At 44.5% G+C, this 20,105-nt stretch overlaps 1 protein-coding gene across 5 annotated transcripts in view; it reads right to left on the bottom strand.

Annotated features, from left to right (window-relative positions):
* The window catches only part of PAOX (polyamine oxidase), a 691,001-nt gene that overhangs the window by 16,867 nt on the left and 654,029 nt on the right, over nucleotides 1-20,105 (bottom strand). For all 5 annotated transcript variants that reach the window (XM_078642766.1, XM_078642765.1, XM_078642763.1 and 2 more), the window contains exon 7: nucleotides 14,864-15,021. In XM_078642766.1, the coding sequence (XP_078498892.1) occupies nucleotides 14,864-15,021 (158 nt within the window). The remainder of the gene's footprint in view (nucleotides 1-14,863; nucleotides 15,022-20,105) is intronic.

Here is a 20,105-nt window from a genome sequence, read left to right on the forward strand (position 1 = left end):
TAGAACTTTAGACAACGTTTGATGTCCAGGGAGTGCAGCGTTCTTTCCGCTGGTGTAGTAGGATTTGGAAAGAAGACTTTCAGTCTGACTGGTTCATTTAAATGGAATTGTGAGGGAACCTTAGGTATAAATGATGGGTTCGTTCGAAGGGTGATGCACTCCTGTGAGAAATGTAGGAAGCGGTCATTAACAGTGAACACTTGTATCTTACTCACTCTTCTGGCTGATGTCAAAGCTAGGAGTAAGGCAACTTTCCATGTAAGGTATTTGGTCTCGGCTTTATGAATAGGTTCGAATGGATGCTTCATGAGCTGTGAAAGAACCGTACTAAGTTCCCATTCCGGTGGGGGATGCCGAATCGGAGGATAAGCTCGGAACAGTCCTCTCATGAATTGTTTAATTAGAGATGACGAACATAGTGAAGGAATGTTAGACACCTTTCTGAATCTGGACAGAGCCACTAGGTGAATCTTTATTGAAGAAAAAGAAAGGCCAGAGCGAGCTAAGTGCAGCAGATAAAGAAGAACTTCTTCTGCTGGAGCCTGAATCGGGTGTACACTATTGGAGACACACCAGAAGCAAAACCTTTTCCATTTTAGACGGTAATTTTTCAATGTGCTTTGAGCTCGAGACTTCCTTAATATATCCCTGCAATCCTGTGGAATCTGAAGGTGTTGAAACTCCAATAAAACAGGAGCCATGCGTGCAATTTTAGAGATTGAGGATCTGGGTTGAAGAATCTGTCCCTCGTTCCGTGACAGTAGTGCTGGAGACGGAAGAAGGCGAATTGGATGATCCTGGGATAACAACATTAGCTCCTGAAACCAATACTGACGTGGCCATCTTGGAGCAATCAGTATTAGTCGGCAACTCTCGAACTTCATCTTGCACAACACCTTTGGGATCAACGGGATCGGGGGAAAAGCGTAAGCATAAATCCCTGACCATCGCATGGACAGGGCATTCCCCCTTGATCCCTGTTGAGGATACCTGCTGGCGTAAAAACGACATTTTTTGTTCTGCTGTGTTGCGAACAAGTCCAACATTGGTTTGCCCCAAGTCTGGAACACCCTGTGCAATTGAGTTTGGTCCAACTCCCACTCGTGGCAATCTGACAGGGATCTGCTGAGTTTGTCCGCCAGTGTATTGTGGAGGCCTTTGACATGCTCTGCCCTGAGAGTTATGTTGTGAAGTGTAACCCAGTCCCATAACTCTTGAGCTTCTTGTGACAGCGTCATAGATCTTGTTCCTCCCTGCTTGTTCACATAGAACATGCTGGTGGTATTGTCGGTTCGGACCAACACCGAAGATCCTGCGATTCTGGGGAGAAATTCTCGCAGAGAAAGGAAGATGGCCCTCAACTCCAGGATGTTGATGTGACGTTGTCTGGATTCTCGAGTCCACCTGCCCTGGACATGCAGATTTTGAAGATGACCTCCCCATCCCTCCATGGACGCATCCGTTGTCAGTATGAAGTCTGGAGGCGTCTGCATGAATGATAGTCCTTATTTCAGATTGTGCAACTGTGTCCACCACTGAAGAGCGCTGACCATGCGCGGAGTGACTTCGATAATGTCCTCGAAGGAACCTGTTGCCTGTTTCCATTGATGATGCAGCTCTTCCTGCAGAGGTCGCATCTTGAGGCGTGCCAAAGGGAAGAGGTTTATGGCTGATGAACACATTCCCAAGAGGGAAGCAAACAGTCGAACGGAAAGTTACTTTCTTTTTGACACCTGGATTGCCAATTTCTGCAAACGGAGTTGTCTCTCTTGCGATAAGAATGCCTTGCATTTCATTGTGTCCAGACGTGCTCCCAAGAAAGGCAGGACTTGTTTTGGACGTAGTTGGGATTTGCTTAAATTTACCGTTGGACCCAGAGAAGCAAAGAGAGCACGACAGCTTTTCATGGCATCCTGAACACTGTTTAATGAAGGGCCCTTGAGTCGTCCAAGTACGGGAATACTTGGATTCCCCAAGAGAGCAACATTGCTGCTACCGGGGCCAGGCACTTTGTGAATATTCTTAGTGCCGATTTGAGGCTGAACGGTAGTACTTTGAATTGATAGTGAGCCCCAGCCACAGTGAATCGCCCTATGATCGCTAACGAATTTGCTGCCCTGATAGCGCGATACTTTTTATCAATCCGTGGTAGCACAGCTGGCACAGAAGCAGGATTCTTCATTATTTTGATGCCTTCTTTCCGGATGTAATCAATTATTGGAATTGCTTTGGAAATTTTTCTAGTGTCCTCCTTAAAATCATGTAGAAAACAATCAGATTGTTCTACTGTAACTGGAAGCTTGAACCTGCTCGAGGCTCTTTGAATGAGATTGTGGAATCCACCTATGTCCTCAGGTGGTGAGTCAGATGGCTGTGGAGTTGACGGAGATGGCATGGGGATAACGTATGTATCCCACGGATCTGAGGGAGGATTCTCAGGAAGTACTCCTTCTTCTACCTCTTCGTCCGAGGACGTATCAGGCGTACGAGGAGGCGGAGCAGGCTGGTGAGTGTCTGTGACCGGAGACATGGGCGCTGGAGTTTGAGGCTGAGGTATCGGGTCTGGTCCTGCCGCAGAAGTAGGCGGTGAAATGACCTGCTGCGGTGGAAATCGCTGCCTGTAGTCAGCCAACATGGCATGCAGGTCCTGAATGAGGGTAGGAGGCAGATGGCTGGTATATGCAGTCCGTGGATAACTTGCGTGATGAGGAACCACAATGTCCTCCTGATAATCGTGCGCAATGTAATCCTCCTCATTGTCGTCTTGACATTTTATAACGAGGTCAGAAGGATGGCGAGCTACTCCAAAGGCTCCTTCATTCTCGTCATCATCATAATCTCCTTCTTCATCCTGAGCGTAAGTGTCCAAGAGGTGAGAAGGCGTAAGTGGCGAGATATATGAGTATTCCTGTCTCTGGTAAGATCTGAGCTGGAAACTCTTGGATGCAACAGGCGTTGAAAATGTCTGCATCGCTGGTGTAGATTTATTTGAAGTTGTTGCCAGTGCTGTGGATGGAACAGCTGTCAACGGGCTCTTCTTTTTCGTAGTCGACGGCGTCGTGGACGGGGCATCGTCGACGGACTCAACGTCGACGGAGGCATCGTCGACGGACTCGACGTCGACGGAGGACTCGACGTCGACGGAGGTATCGTCGACGGACTCGACGTAGGCATCGTTGACGGGATCGTCGTCGATGGGCTGGACTTCTTCATCGACGCCATGGATGATGACTTTGTCGGGGTTCTCCGTCGACGGGGTTCTCTTCGATGAATGCTTTGACGACGAGGTTCTCGTCGACGATGGTCTTTTTAGTCACGATGGAAATCCTAGTTGACAGGATTGGTGAGGTGATAGCAGTAGTAGAAACAGTAGCCGTCGACGATGGCGCTGAAGATGTTATGGTAGAAAGCTGAAGAGACAGAGCAGCTTTTACTCACGGTTTTGTGTTTCTTAGAGTCCTTTAGAGTAGAAGGTCCTGAAGAAGCTGAAGGAGATCTTTGAGAATGAGCAGGAGTGGAGTGGGAGGTTTTCAATTGTTTTCTCCCCTCACTTGATGAACTCTCCTGAGATCTTGCTCTCTTGCTTGATGTTGAAGCTGTATCATCATCATCAGCTTTAGAAGATTTGAGCCATAACAGGACTCTAGCCTCCCTATCCCGTAGGGTTTTAGAAGGGAAGGTTCGGCAAATCTTACAATTCTGTGCCTCATGAGTAGGATAGAGGCAATAGATACAGTCCTTATGTTGATCACCAACATGGACTCTCTATTTGTCGCATGTCCTGCAAGGCCTGAACAAGGCCTTCCGGTCTGACATCCTGAAGGAAAAACTGAGTAGGCACTCAGGGAGACTCCCTTCCACACGACGTGCGGTAAAAATCACCACCCCCTTTTTGAAATTATTTTGGCCACCATGAGTGTGGAAGGGTATGCTCAGACATGAGTCCCTTGCTCACTGCGCCATCAGGATTCAAGCAAGCCGGGCCGAAGACGGCTGTAATGCCAGAAACCGGTCCCCGGAAGCTTGTTTCCTTTCCAGTGAAGAATTGGCTTGGTAGTTTGGTCTGCCCTGTTCCCATGATGCACTGGGCCAGGGACAGACTAATTTGCATATAGCCAGGTTCTGAACTGGGATGGTGCAGTGAGCTAAAAAACGGTGATGGATCAAGCCCTGATCTGTTGACTGGGTAGGAGTGTTCTGATTAACTCAGATACTCTGTCCATCACCACCCCCTTTTTGAAATTATCATGAGTAGGATAGAGGCAATAGATACAGTCCTTATGTTGATCACCAACATGGACTCTCTTTTTGTCGCATGTCCTGCAAGGCCTGAACAAGGCCTTCCTGTCTGACATCCTGAAGGAAAAACTGAGTAGGCACTCAGGGAGACTCCCTTCCACACGACGTGCAGTAAAAATCTGAGGAGAACTGGCTCTGCAGAGAGGGTTCTAGAGGGTGCTGATACCATAATGAGGTAGATAGGCTACTGCAATCTAGGCCTCAGGCCTGTATTTAGGGCCTACTACTGTAATTTACTTTTTGGCACTGCTTTTTTATGTACCATGGGACTCCCGCCTCGGCGACGGGGAATGATTCAGGCATGTGAATATATGAAAGATACCCCAATACTGGATAATTAAACTGGTGAGTGTTATAGAAACACTAAATTAAACATTGCATTGTTGTGAAGGCACCCACTTCAACGTAACACAGCGGCTCACAAGGTCACAGCCTGAACACACCCTCCCCACACAGCTAAACCATGGTTTGTGATCCTTCCCTGGGGAGTCTGGGGCTGAACATTACTCTGTAAACACAGGATATGCAGTCTACTGAAACTAAAAACGACATTTGTTTTTATCATATACCTAAAACGAGACAGCTGCAAGAAATATGGTTAAACACATGTATGATGTGTACACAGCACAGAACGAACCCAAACGGCAGAGGAAAGAAAGCGCTTTACCTTGAGGTGGTTTATAAAGCGCTGCACAAGGCTATGCAGAAATGGGGGCTTGGGTTCCGACCCCATAAAGGGCCTGGTGTACTGCTATTTACAGAGTGTTACACTGTAAATATTACAGGAAGAGACCGGTCTGCGAACTCCTCAAAATACAAACACTCGTGATGAATAGAGCCATAAAGAAGATGTAATTGTGTTGTAAATGACAGACACAAAGTGTGAAGGGAGAGTTGCACACAGTGCGAGTAACAGATAAGGATAAAGCGTTCCAATACCTTTGCGTCGCGTTTGCGCTATAGGAAAAGGCCCCAAAAAAGACAAAATAGTACCCCAATCACGAGGCAAGCAGCGGACGGACACTAATTAAAATAAATAAATCTGTACTTGCTCAATGTACCACAGAAACAAAAGTGATGCCTCTCATGCCCTACCAGAATTAGAAGGCACAAAGAATAGTGATAATGATGCCAACGAATGGTAAGTAATGGGCGGGCTAAAAGCCCCCTTTTAGGTCAAAACCTACCAGGCAGCCACAACTGTCAGGTTAGCTGAAGACATCTTGGGGACACTCAGAAAGCTTCCCTGGGAATTTATTCTGCCAAATGCTTCCCGTGCTGAGGTGGGATCGTGAAAAAGGGTACTCTTCTGCGCTGCCTCTTTGATAATAACTGAAGCTAGTCTTCGAAAGTTATTGCTGCTTTTCTGCAGTGCTGAAATGGAAAAATAACTCTGGCAACCCATAATTTGGGGTTGGCAATGACTGAAATGAACATGCTTGATTGTGCGAATGCCAGACCCCTGTCTCTGGCTCGATGGTTCAGGGTTAAAGTTTATTATTGGTGTTCTTGTCCTCAGGAACAGGATTAAAATAGTCAAAAGAAATTCCAGTAGTTTAGTTAGGCTCTTTGCCGAACAACTCTTTGATAATATACACTAGATTCATTATGTTCAAGCACTAGAGAAATCTGACTATTTTAGATCTGTGTTTCGGAACCTACAAGCTTGTGAGTACATTGACTTCAGTGAAAATGCAGCCCTCTAGCTCTCACTAGAGATGAAAATTCTGAAATCTGAAAATAGACGAAACAAAGCCAGATGGAATATACATTGTCTAACAATAAAACTACACGCCACAGAAATGAAAGTAATCTACAAGAAGTCCAACTCGGTACAGGAAGAGCTAACCCGATAGAATGAAAAAATCATTAAAGCTGACTTTGTTTTAGGATGCTTGAGTTCGTCCCTTCCCTTGCCCAAACTGTGTTTACTGTATCCTTCCGAGATCTCACTTTACATTAACCGGCCTTTAAAACTTGTTTTTATCTTGCCACATTTGCTGTGCATTTAAACACTAAGTTCAAATGTCAGGCTCCATCTTTCAGAGAGCTTGGGGTTTACTTTTCTTTCTGTGACTTCAAAGTGAGGGGGTTTACAGGAAAGCAAAAGGAATGCGGGTTACTCTTCCCCATGGAGCCCGCTTATACCCCTCCTATGCTCAAGTTTACAAAGCTGAAACAGAACGCTTAAAACAGACATATAGGGAGGACATTCACAAACATTCTTTGGCAACAAATATTTATGTAGCGGTTCTTCCATCAAAGCACTGTTGGCTTTTGCTTAATGTGACCCTGTAGTGAATATTTAATGATCTTTCTGTTTACAATCAGTGAGTTTGAATACCAAACCCTTTTAATAGTAACACGGATTGGCAAGCCAAAAGGTGTAGCAACACGTGCAGTAACACCTAGACAGCACAGATTACTGCTTTCCGTAAAACTACAAACAGGAGCCCGGTAACAAGCTACATTATCTACACTACAGTCTTAAACATCCTGCCTATGTCAAAATATAGTTTTTATATTATTTGGTGGATGCATGTGTTGTCAACAATGAAATAGGTTAACATGTTCCACTGAAACAAAAACGGCCTACCGCCAGGGCCGGCGTTAGCACTGCTGGCGTCTGGTGTAATACTCTATGTCTCTGTACTCCCACTTCACTCTTTTCTGAAACAATCTACTCTATGGCACTCCACTGTACGCGACTCTACACTACTCTTTGCCACTGCACTTTATGCCGCTACTCTATGCTACCGCAATGTACCCTACACCGCTCCACTCTATCCTGCACCGCTCCACTCTAACCTGCATCGCTACCCTTTATGCCACTTCACTCTACTCTGAAATGATCTACTCCGCCACTGCACTGTACGCCACCCTGTTCCTCTCTGCGCCACTCTACTCTGCACCACTGCTCTATACCACTTTACTCAAAACCAATGCACTCTACACCAACTATTCTGCACCACCATTATACTCTGCAACACTCTGTTACTGCACGCTATTCTATTTTACTCTGCGCCACCTTACTTGCATCACTCTACTTTGTGCCACTGCATTCTACTTTGCAAGACTGCACTCTCACCACTGAACTCAGTTCCTCTCTAATTTGCACCACTGCAAGCTATGCCACTATTGAACTCTATGTCACTGTACTCTATGCCACTCTGTTGTACTCTGAACCACTGCTCTCTGCACCACTCTACTCGATGCCATTGCACTATACTCTGCACTACTCAACTCTACACCACTACACTCTGCATCACTCCTCGCTGGTCTATTCTGTTATACTGCACTCTACGCTACACCACTGCACTCTACTCCACTCTAATCTACACCTCTGCACTCTACCCTGCACCACTCCACTCTACTCTACTCTGAACCACTCCACTCTATCCTGAACCACTCCACTCTACGCCACTTCAATCTACTCAATCTACTCTACGCCACGGCACTCTATGCCACTGCACTCTATTATACCTCAGTGCACTCTACGTCAATACAATCTATACCACTTTACTCAAAAACAATGAACTCTAGGCCACTGCAATCTATGCCAATCTACTCTGCACTACTGTACTTTACGCCACTTCACTTTAGGCCACTCTATGACTCTACACTCTATGGTACTCCACTCTATGACGCTCTACTCCATTAAAATCTACTCCATGCCACTCTACAACACTGCTCCACTCTATGCAACTCCCTCTATGCCACTACATGCCACTTTACTCCAACCTATTTTACAACACTCTACTCCACTCTATGCCATTCCACTTTCCTACACTCCTACACCTATGCCACTCTACAATACTCTACTCCACTCTACGCAACTGCCTCTATGCGACTCCACTCTGCTCTACACCACTCCACAACACTGTTTCTACTTCTTCCATGATACTCCACGCCACTCCATGACACTCCACTTCACTCAACTCTACAACCCTCCATAACACTTCATTCTACTCCACTTTGTAACACTATATTCCACACTGCTCTTCTTTATCCCACTAACTTTTAGCCATGCTGAAAAGCAGCCACACCGGTGTGCATCATAACTACAACATATTGGCGAAGCTACCAGTTCTTGAATTGACCTTTTGGCTTTGCCAATGCTGTGTGCCGATTCATCCTAAAAGAACAGGCAAGACGTCTTGACATCCTTTCCTTCAGCCTCACGGCTAAAGCTCAAAACGAACACAAAACCGGTTATCCTCATCTTCAGCCTCATGCTCAAACTAAAACAAAACTGTAAGAGTCTAACTCTCCCTCAACTACCTAAAAAAAAAAAAACATGAACTCAAAAGCTTTCCAACTACAATGCAGATTCTAGTCCAGTGTCTGACATTTGTTTCTTATCTTTATCCTTTCTGCACTCGCAGACGTAAAACATGAACAATTGTTGCTTACAGTGTGATAATAACTTGGGAGCTTCTTAGATGTTAAAAGGAGACAACACAACAGAAGGAGGAGGTGAAAGGGCAGTGAGGAAACTGTGGTAGATAGACCAGGAAGAGAATTACTTAAGGTAAGTAACTTGTTCTTCTGGTGGATACTTCTAACAGCAAACTACTTAACTTAGAACAGATAACAAAGCAGAATCTCCCCAAGGTTTGTGGAATGAGCTCACATCAAAAAGTCTTGCGAAACCAAGCGGGTAAAGAGCCATTTGTGCATGGAAACTCTGTGAAAGTATGAATGTGCATGCTTGATTCCAGTCCAGGGAAGACATGGTTTGGCAATTCGGGCTGGACTGTTCCCATAAGGCACAGGGTCAAGACTGATTTGCATATGGGCATGTCTTAACTGGGGTGGTGTGGTGAGCAAAATAACGATGGATTAAACCCAGATCTGTGACTGGGGGTGAATGTTTTGTCATTGTGCAATATTCCGTCCATCAATTGTTGTTTTTGCATTTGTCACCCTGAGTGGGACGGGTATGCTCAGACGTGAGGCCCGTGCTTTCCATGCCACTGGAATCAAGCTATCCTGGCTGATGAAGGTTGATAGCCAGAAACCGGTCCTATGATGCTTGATTCCGGTCCAAGAAAGACATGGCTTGGCAGTTCGGGGTAGACTGTTCCCATGAGGCACATGGTCAAGACTGATCTGCATATGGCCATGTCTGAACTGGGGTGGTGTGGTGAGCAAAATAACGATGGATTAAACCCAGATCTGTGACTGGGGGTGAATGTTTAGCAATTGTGCAACATTCCGTCCATCAATTATTGTTTTTGCATTTGTCACCCCGAGTGGGACGGGTATGCTCAGATGTGAGTCCCGTGCTCTCCATGCCACTGGAATCAAGCTATCCTGGCTGATAGCTAGAAACCGGTCCTAGGATGCTTGATTCCGGTCCAGGGAAGACATGGCTTGGCAGTTCGGGCTGGACTGTTCCCATGAGGCACAGGGTCAAGACTGATTTGCATATGGCCATATCTGAACTGGGGTGGTGTGGTGAGCAAAATAATGATGGATTAAACCCAGATCTGTGACTGGGGGTGAATGTTTTGCCATTCTGCAACATTCCGTCCATCAATTGTTGTTGATTTTGCATTTGTCACCCCGAGTGGGACGGGTATGCTCAGACGTGAGTCCCGTGCTCTCCATGCCACTGGAATCAAGCTATCCTGGCTGATAGCCAGAAACCGGTCCAAGGATGCTTGATTCCGATCCAGGGAAGAAATGGCTTGGCAGTTCGGGTTGGACTGTTCCCATGAGGCACAGGGTCAAGACTCATTTGCATATGGCCATGTCTGAACTGGGGTGGTGTGGAACCCAGATCTGTGATTGGGGGTGAATGTTTTGCCATTGTGCAACATTCCGTCCATCAATTGTTGTTGTTTTTGCATTTGTCACCCCGAGTGGGACGGGTATGCTCAGACGTGAGTCTCGTGCTCTCCATGCCACTGGAACCAAGCTATCCTGGCTGATGAAGGCTGATAGCCAGAAACGGGTTCTAGGATGTTTGATTCCGGTCCAGGGAAGACATGGCTGGGCAGTTCGGGCTGGACTGTTCCCAAGAGGCACAGGGTCAAGACTGATGTGCATGTGGCCATGTCTGAACTGGGGTGGTGTGGGGAGCAAAATAACGATGGATTAAACCCAGATCTGTGACTAGGGGTGAATGTTTTGCCATTGTGCAACATTCCGTCCATCAATTGTTGTTTTTGCATTTGTCACCCCGAGTGGGACGGGTATGCTCAGACGTGAGTCCCATGCTCTCCATGCCACTGGAATCAAGCTATCCTGGCTGATGAAGGCTGATAGCCAGAAACCGGTCCTAGGATGCTTGATTCCGGTCCAGGGAAGACATGGCTTGGCAGTTCAGGCTAGACTGTTCCCTTGAGGCACAGGGTTAAGACTGATTTGCATATGGCCATGTCTGAACTGGGGTGGTGTGGTGAGTAAAATAACGATGGATTAAACCCAGATCTGTGACTGGGGGTGAATGTTTTGCCATTGTGCAACATTCCGTCCATCAATTGTTGTTTTTGCGTTTGTTACTGAGATAAAGGCAAAACAAACAAAAGGATGGTCAACACCTTTGCCTCTATGGGGTTGCCACATTTTTTCTCATGTGCAATTTTGGGAATTAATAATTTTGCAATTAAAACAATATGATTATTTAATTTCGAAGTGTGATTAAAAATGTAGTATAATTATGCCACATTTTTGTAAGAGACACCATTATTTTTAAAATGGATGCAGCTTTTGATCTTCTGCTCATACTTCTCATTCCCCATGCAATCAGTTACCCACTGCAAGTATTCTCTACCTACAGTTTCCGCAGAAAGCAATGATGTAAATGGACAGTTGTTAGAATACATCTGAATGAAACTTTGCAGCATGTACCCGATGTATCATTTTGAAGGATTTCAGCTGTTCGCTCCGATGCTACATTTTTAATCATACTTGAAAATGAAATAATCATATTGTTTTAACATAATTCTAGGAGCTATTGTTGAGAAAATGTTTCATATTGTGTGGCACATCTACAGAGTGCAGTTGCTGAGGAAACAAGCAGAAGACTTTGCTTTCCTTAAGAAATGAGTTAGAAGTAAAAGAACATTTCAGGTTACAAAATTGATTTTGATTTACCAATGTGACCTTACGATGATCATGACATGCTGCGTTTGGAGTTCTATTAAGCAACATGCATAAATTGTGCATAAAACCCCTCGTCTTGAAGAAACAAGGCCATCTCTTCAGACAACTTGATGTTGGGTCACTGACTTTGGGCTCCACTATAGGGTTTGCATCTGTCACCTGAAGAAGGTGACAAGGAGCAAGCACAAGGCTGAGGCCAAGACTCTAAGCCACCTTCACCTGGATTCAGGATTGAGTTTGAAACATCAGGACCATTGCCCGAATGTCCTAGACTTGTTGCTGCAGAGGAAAAACCCTGAACTCTCAGGGGGTCATTAGGATGACGGGCGGACTTAGTCCGCCCGCCATCCTATCGGGTCTCGGGACTGCCCGCCATAAGGGCGGGGGTCCCGTGGGTGGTATTAGGATGCGGCCGCCACTGTGGCGGCCGCATCCTGCATTTATAACATTGTGGCAGGCGGTGCTCTCTGCACTGCCCGCAACAATGCCATAAATGCATGTATGCATTTGCATACACAAAGCGGCAGGCACCGCGCGGTGCCTACAGCATTGTATATGCAAATGCAGGGGGGTACCCCCGTGGGCACCCCCCACCCCTCCTTCACTTTGGGGGACCGCAGGGGGCCCCCAAAGTGAAGACCTCATGCCTTTCCATGGCAGCATCGCCGCCACGGAAAGGCATCCTATTTGGCACATACTAATATGGCTGGCGGTGTCTATGAGACACCGCCACCATATTAATCCTTTTCCGCCCCCGGCCGCAAGGCGACCGGGGCGGAAAAGCGGCGGACGGTTTTTCCGTCCGCCGCGGTCCCCCCTGCCATACTAATATGGCGGGGGGCATTCGGGAGTAGATGTCGGGCGGATTGCCCCCGCCAGGCCTGTGGTGACTACCGTAAGCCTGGCGGAGGCAATCCGCCCGACATCGTAATGGGCTCCTTAGTGTCCATAATCGCTTCAATAAAAGGAAGCCTTTGTGTAGGAGTCAAGCATGGCTTTAGCTCGTTTATGGTGAAACCCAACAGTGTGAAATGTTGGGTTTTAGTAATCTCACAGTATAAAATCTGCCGAGCTTGAGCCACTGGCAGATAGGGATTTGATATGGGCATATGCACTGGATCATTCCCCAGTACAAGTGTTGCTGATAGGGGCACTTGCTTGACAAATATCGGGGTGGATCTCAGGGCCTGATAGGAAGACTGTACTGAAGCCTGGGAAGTGCTATGAAAATTTGTATCATGGCCTCTTTGATTGCCTCAATCTGATGCTGGGTCGACAATGGCACATCGGGAACAACTGAGAAATTAGCTCCATCTCTGGTGACCTTGAAGGAGGGTGACTGACATCTTCATGCCCTCTGGCCTTCTCTTTGGAATGAGAGTAGATTTAAGAATTTAGGTCTTGCTTTGGTTTTGTTATTCCTATGCTTGGACTTTGACTTACTGGAGAACTTAAAGTGGGCAGAGGAGTCGTCACGGGAACAGCCCTTGACAGGGAGAGAGACTAGGCCCATGACTTGGAAAGGGGCCAGGATCTGCATGAAGGGTGCAACTTCTTCATGTGTTTAGCCATATACAACTGCACCTGCCGGTCATGAAATTAAGGTGCACTTGCATTACATCTTCGAGTTGTGTCTGGAGCCCGGGCACCAAAGGCACACCGTGTGTGGGTCTGTGACTGACATCTGGTTCCTGCAGTCGTGGCAAGGCTTGAATCCTGTAATTTTGGTAGGGACATTGTTCCTGAGCATACTGTGAAAAATGTTTTTTGGGAGACATTGAAAAACAGACAAAGTTGGCAGCAGAGGTCCAGGCCGACATTAGAAAGTGCATAAAGATAGGAGCTTGACGCCAGAGCGCAGTGCTATCCCATTTACGCAGCTCCTCTCCATCACTTCTGGGACGGTATGGGGCCGACGCTTAGTTAGGGAGCTAGTGGCGGATAGGAGCACTGCTGCACAATTCTCTGGATCCAGGCTGTTGCCTGGGGGGTATTCAAAGGTGAGGAATATATGTTTTGGAGCATCTGTCAATCTAGGTAGGCAATGGTCCTGTCATGGGCAAGACAGGGCCTGGGGCAGCTAGAAGGCTAACGTAAGTTTATTGAGCCTGCTAAGATTATTATAGCTGCTAATCCTTCACAGTCCGTTTCTCCTTAGACAACAACCTGACTGATTTGGATTTATTTTTGCCATTCAGGTGGGAGGCAAGGGTGTAGGGCTCCACCGATGGAAGGCTGACTGTCTTTTAATAATACTTTAACTATTTCACAATTAATTTACATTCCTATATGTAACATTAACCTTAATGACTACCTTCATTGTTTAGTTCTCACCAATTTTCTTTAATACACAATAGTTTGCAACAACCATTGTCTAGTAACTGTAACAATAGGTAATGTATCAGTACAACATTATGACTTTTTGGTAATTACATTTTTTTCGAATCAGGACAGCGCATGTCCAGAATATCAATGCATGGAATTGGTGACTTGAACAATTAGGGGTTTAGGGGAAAGGAAGGGAGTATTGGGTCATTCTGGACTACAAAGGATGGACATATTTGGTATTTAAGATCATTTAGAATTTGCAATATTCAATCTACTGGACAGTAATAATTTTAAAAAGAGGATGTCTCATACCTTAGAAACCACTATCGCAGTGTGGGGGATTGGTGTAAATAGGAAAGCACATTGGGGGGGGGGGAAAGAAGAATAGCCATACTGCTGCGTCAACATGGAGTGCTGTCTTCATGTCCTCTATGATGGCATTCCAATCCCTGGCTATGGATTGTTTGCGGGGATCTCTGGCTTCCTCACTGTGCAGGGCCTTTCTCTCAGCTTCCACATATTTTAGAAGGGCACTACCTCAGTGACACGTATGCTATATGAGTTCCCCAGAAAATGCACCTAGCCCTCAGAAAAAATTGCTGAAGAGCATAATGGGTAAATTGGTGAAATATAAAATTTGCGGTAAAATCACCATCTTGGAGAAGGAAATACACCAAACAGGAGCAAGTGGCTGTTCTTCGAGAATGCCACTCCAGCAGAAAGGCTGACACTGCACTTGTAAGATTGCCATCCAAATAAACACGATCAGTGTGATATATCCTGATTCCAAGGCATGCGAAAGGTAGTGCTCTAATTGAAGAAGGCTTTCCCCGAGTCTTACTTTCCTAACCGAAACAGCTGGAACAAACAGGCAAATTTAGGATTTTGTCCGTTTTACTCGAAGGACAAAAAGTAGTGGCAACATCTTTGAGGAGTTGTGTTACCTCTGTGGTGTGCACTCAGAGATTCTTAAGGCAGATGAAACAAGTACTTCATGAGGGGTAAAGTTAGGAGTACATACACATTCAGAGGTCTCTGCATGACACAGGATTCCACACTTCCAAAGTCTCCACCTATGCTTGTACCTATAGTTTACGGTTCCACACACGGAGGAAGTACTTACTCGGGAACCACTGGTGTCTTCTGGAAGGGGTTTTGCAATGATATCTATGTCCTCCCCAGAGCATCCGATGGGCACGTAGCTGTATGATCCTTTGGTGTAGGGCTGGTTGTGCCACTTAGACCGTAGCATCCGGACAGGAGGTGCCAGCTGCAAATTTCCTAAGGCACGGATAAAAAAGAGCAGTAAAATCATGTTTAAAGGACTCCGCATCTACAGCTGCATTAAGTTAAAGAAATAGAGTCAGGTTTTAAAATACATCAAGGAGTTTTTATTCTTACAAGTCATCTAGTTGACAGTAAGATTAAAACAAATAACACAATTATTTGTCAGACAGCAGGTCACATGCCAAATAATTTTACCAACTGTCAAAAGCAAAGTGGAAATTTGAATTAACCCATTCCAGGATTTTTCTGTAATAAAATCAGCTCATGGAACATATACAGAATATTACAACCAAGACAGCATGTGTAAATCAACAAAAGGTGTTTACCATTCTACCACGGCAGCAGGATTTTCACCCAACAGAACAGTTTGTAAAGATTTTTGTATCATATATTAGTGACAATTATTTGAGATAACACCACTGTAAAAGAAAACACTCTAGTCCAGAAATAAGGTGCTTGGGCCAATCCTCGGCCAAGGGGAAGCTTAGCAGTTTTTGTTAAAGAAAGCCTCCCCTCTTTCGTCCAAAAGCTAGGCACCCTGGTGGTTCTGGGATAGCAATTTGCTTATAACCTTATGGACAGGAAAACATCATTTAATTAAGGTTTTATTCCCTAATACCTGGGAGAATTAAAAAATCAACAACATTTTAGATGGGAGAATTTCAAGGGAATCCAATATTTATTTCTGGTAAACTAAACATAATGAGATCTGCAGTTAAGATGCTCCAGTAATTCGTTATGTACCAAAATATGGATGTCAAAATATCTAATGGCCAGATTTTGGCTTTCTATACTTAAAAGTAAAATGACAAAAGTATTTATTACTAAAATATTGACTTTCAATAATACAGGAAGTGTAAATATTCCAGCTACCAAAATATGTACAATACTGATATAGTATTTTAACAATACAGAGTTAACAAGATAACAAGTAACCTACTATAAAAATGTAGTGCTGCAAAAATAATTTAAAAAATATGCATTTTAAATTATTCTCATTAAAAGTATTTTAAAAATGTGAAATATTGATACATTTCCAACCAAACTAATTAAACACCAATAATGTAAAACCATTTAAGACTTAATAAATATAACAAATATATATCACAATGCATACTATACATGTATTTAGCCATAGTAAATCATTTAAATATCTAAATATGAAAGCTTTGGTAAATTATTTGAATTATTTAATAAACTACATAAAGGTCTGCAAAACAATAAGGTAAGAAATAAAAAAAAATAACAACAGTAAAAAAGATGTTGTAAGGGGTTTTCCAAAGTGCATATATCATGGGGCAGGGGAGCAGATTTACTAATATGAGCCCAAATCCAACAAATATTGGGAAAAGTGCAAATGTTATATTTGGGGGTAGATTTAAATTTTAACGGCAGTCTCAAAAACATTGAGGAAAGTTCATATACTTGCAGGAGGGGTTATATTTACTATTTTAACTACATTCATAGGTGCACAGGGGAAAGTGAATATAATTGGTAGGGAGGGAGGGCTCAGATTTACTATTCTAACTTCAGTCCTAGAATTATTATTTTTTTTGTCCTCATCTCACCAAATATGCGTCTGCAATTCTTTAGCCGCCCCTCCACCTGTGCGCCCCGCGGCAGCTGCATTCGCTTTTGTCTAATACCCAGAACCAGACCTGCCCCATTGTTGGTGGCTTGGTGTAATCATAGGACCAGGAGGTGTTATACAAACCCCAGACCTCTATCCCACGCTGTAAAGGGCTGCCAGATATTCAAACAGTTCTCATTGTCACCTCCCTGGTCCAATCGAGCCATTATGGAAGCAGCATTAAGCAAGTCTTGAGGCTCAGGAGGCAAAGGGTCTTACCACTTTTAACATATTTCCCTTTGTGCTATTAAAACCAGGTACAGCAATAGACCTCTATTGTATGTCTCATCTTCTTACTTAGCGTACCATCGACCCCAAATAGCACCAGAGTTGCATTTAGAGTAATTTTCTCTCCAAAAATACCACCCAGGGCATCCTCAACTCCCCTCCAGCAGGCGAAGAGTCTGGGACACTCGTAAAATATGTGTAGATCATTGGCGTAGATAAGGTTGCATCTTGGGCTTTTGGGGTTGGAGAGTGGAGCAAACTTTGCTATCCTGGCAGGGATGTAGTATAGTCGATTAATAACAAAGAAATGATTCTTCTTGAGATTTGCTGGTTTAACATATTTGTACAACAGCTTCAAAGACATTTCAAAAAGATCTTCAATGTCACCTTCCAGGGGAACCTGATTCCATACAACTTGTGGTGGGGGTTATTCCTTGTCCTCTGCCTTTAAAAATAACTTATACCATTTTGAGATTTCCTTGTTTTTAGGGTTTACATCTTGGAAGGATTCCTCCACCTCCCAGAACCCTTGTATTCCACTCTTCTCTGCGGCAAACCAAGAGACTAATTGCATGTAATTAAATCTGGAGAGGCCACTTCCAATCCTGGCTCTTAAAACCTCCCATGGGTGAACACCCTCAGAGGATAACAAATCTGACCAAATGGTGATACCTGCTCTTTTGATTGGTATTGCAAGGCTATCCTTAAGGCATTCTGTGTCCCTGGGGAATCCCAAATTGGGGCAAACTCCGAGTAATACCCTATCCCCCATCTACTTCTGACCTTATACCCCAAACTAAGGGCATCCTTCAATACTTTGAATCACACGCACTGAATTTATATAAGAAACCTTCTCCCCCATCCTGCCTTATCATTTCTGCCAAAAGTCTGCCCCAAGATGACTCATCGGGTTTCGCAAACATCATCCGGATATTGTTTAATTGAAAAACGGTACAATACCACTTAATATCCGGAAGGGCCAACCCCCCTTTGATCAGCCTGCGCCTATGCTTCTTCCAAGCCAGTCTAGCACCTTTATAGGCCCAGATAAAACTTGTGATCTTACTCTGGATTTTACTGATGTCTAATTTTGGAAAGTTAAGGGGGATGGCATTAAAGAGGTACGTTAGCTTAGAGAGAATGACTATTTTGTCCAAGTTGACCTTACCGTAAATTGTTTAAGGGAGATTTTTCCACCTGGCTGGTAATCGGTCTACTTCTTTTATAGTCCTGTTTAGGTTGATCTGCTGAATGTTCTCGATCTCTTCGAGGATTGTAATACCCAGTATTTAAACTCTTGGCTTATTCTACCCCACCAATTGTCAATACTCCAGGGCATCACCTCGGTTTTGGAGGTATTTGCTAGATAACCCGACAGTGCTCCGAATTCCTTTAACAAAGATTCAACCCTTGGGATTGCCACTATGGGGTTGTCGGTATATAGTAGCAGATCGTCCGCATATAGAGCGGCCTTGCTGCTATATTAGTGAGATTTAAAAGGAGTAATCAGGTCATCTGCCCTAATTGTTTGAGCCAAGGGTTCTATATAGATGTGAAAAGTAGGGGTGAAAGGGGGCAACCCTGTCTCGTTCCTCTTAGAATGTTAAAGCTGGATGTTAAAACCCCATTTAATAGTATTTTAGCAGAGGCCCCCTGATAGCGTTTTACCAGACTCTGAATAAAGATGGGCCCAAAATCCATTGACCTTAACACCTCCCACAGATATATCCAACAAACTCAATTGAACGCCTTGGCTGCATCTACTGCCACTACGGCCAAGGGTTCAGATCGAGATGTGGCAAGACCTATATTGCCAAGTAGTTGTTGCGTTGGTCCTTGTATGCATCTTTCAGGGATAAAACCTTTCTGGTCCGCAGTTGTGGGGCAATTTTGACCAACCTCCCAGCTAGGATGCTCATAGAGTTCTTATAATCGGCATTGAGCAGGGAGATTGATCTATAGGAGTCTGCCCTGAGCGGGTCCTTTGCAGGCTTCAGGATCAGCACTATAGTTGCCTCTTTCCATGAGCTAGGTATCTTGCCCACTAGCTGATGACTGAATTAAATAAAAGCCCCATGATCGGGACCAGCTTTTCCCCCAGCAGTTTATATATCTCGCTAGGAAGTGCATCTGTGCCTGCTGCTTTGTTATTTTTACACTTCCGATTTGCTCTCTAATCTCACGCTCGGTTATTGGGGCATCTATGAGTTCACAGCTTTCAGCTGTTAAGGTTGAACGGGATTTCTCCCTCAGCCAAGTCTTAAGAGTCTCCGTATTAGGTACAATTTCTTCATTATATAACTCGGAGAACAATGAGATCAACCTGGCTTGCATGTCCACTAGTCTGCTCGATGTTTCCCCGTTTTCATTAATAATTAGTTCGTTTATATGATTTTTTCCATGCCAAAAATACTCCTGCCTTCTCTCCATTTCAAAATTCTGCATGGATTTTGACAGCCACTGTGCCTTACATTTCTGATCCAGCCTTACTCTGAATTGCCGATGGGCATTATCAAGGGCCCTCTGTACTTGAGATATTTTTTCAGGTGCCCCCGGATTGAGCCAGATCCTTTCTGTCTCTAACTGGGAGATTTTGTCCTCCAACAATCGTAACTCTCATGATTCCTCTCTATTCTTTGTACAAATGCGACTATCAAGGAAGCCCCTCATATACGCCTTGAAGGCATCCCATACATAGTCCATAGATGTTGATCCAATATTATCAGAGAAATAATTTTGGGCTGCACATTTAAGATCTCTTACGATATCTCTGGATCAGACAGCACAGATCTTTTAAGTGTCCATCTAGGTCTAACTTTATCCTGGCTCCCTCTTAAATTAAATACAACAGGGGCATGGTCTGATATATGGCTGGGTTGGATGTCTATTGATGTCATGCCCTATACAATGGACCTGTCGATCACAACATAGTCGATTCTGGAAAAATGTCCATATTTCTTACTGTGGAAGGTGTATCCCTGCTTGTTACCCTTCTTTGCCCTCCACAGATCCGCAAGCTCTAGGTCGTGTATCAAGTTATTAAGAGCCTGACGTATTCGGGGTGCCCCTACATAGTGACTCTGATTAGATCTATCCTTTATTGGATTTAACAGTACATTAAAATCTCCACCAATTATTATTGGTGAATCTACTTCAATCAAGATCCATTGTAACTTACAAAAATATGTGGGGTCATCCGTGTTGGGGCCGTAAAAGGATA

This window comes from Lissotriton helveticus, chromosome 5_1 (assembly GCF_964261635.1).
Source record: "Lissotriton helveticus chromosome 5_1, aLisHel1.1, whole genome shotgun sequence".
Classification (NCBI taxonomy): domain Eukaryota; kingdom Metazoa; phylum Chordata; class Amphibia; order Caudata; family Salamandridae; genus Lissotriton; species Lissotriton helveticus.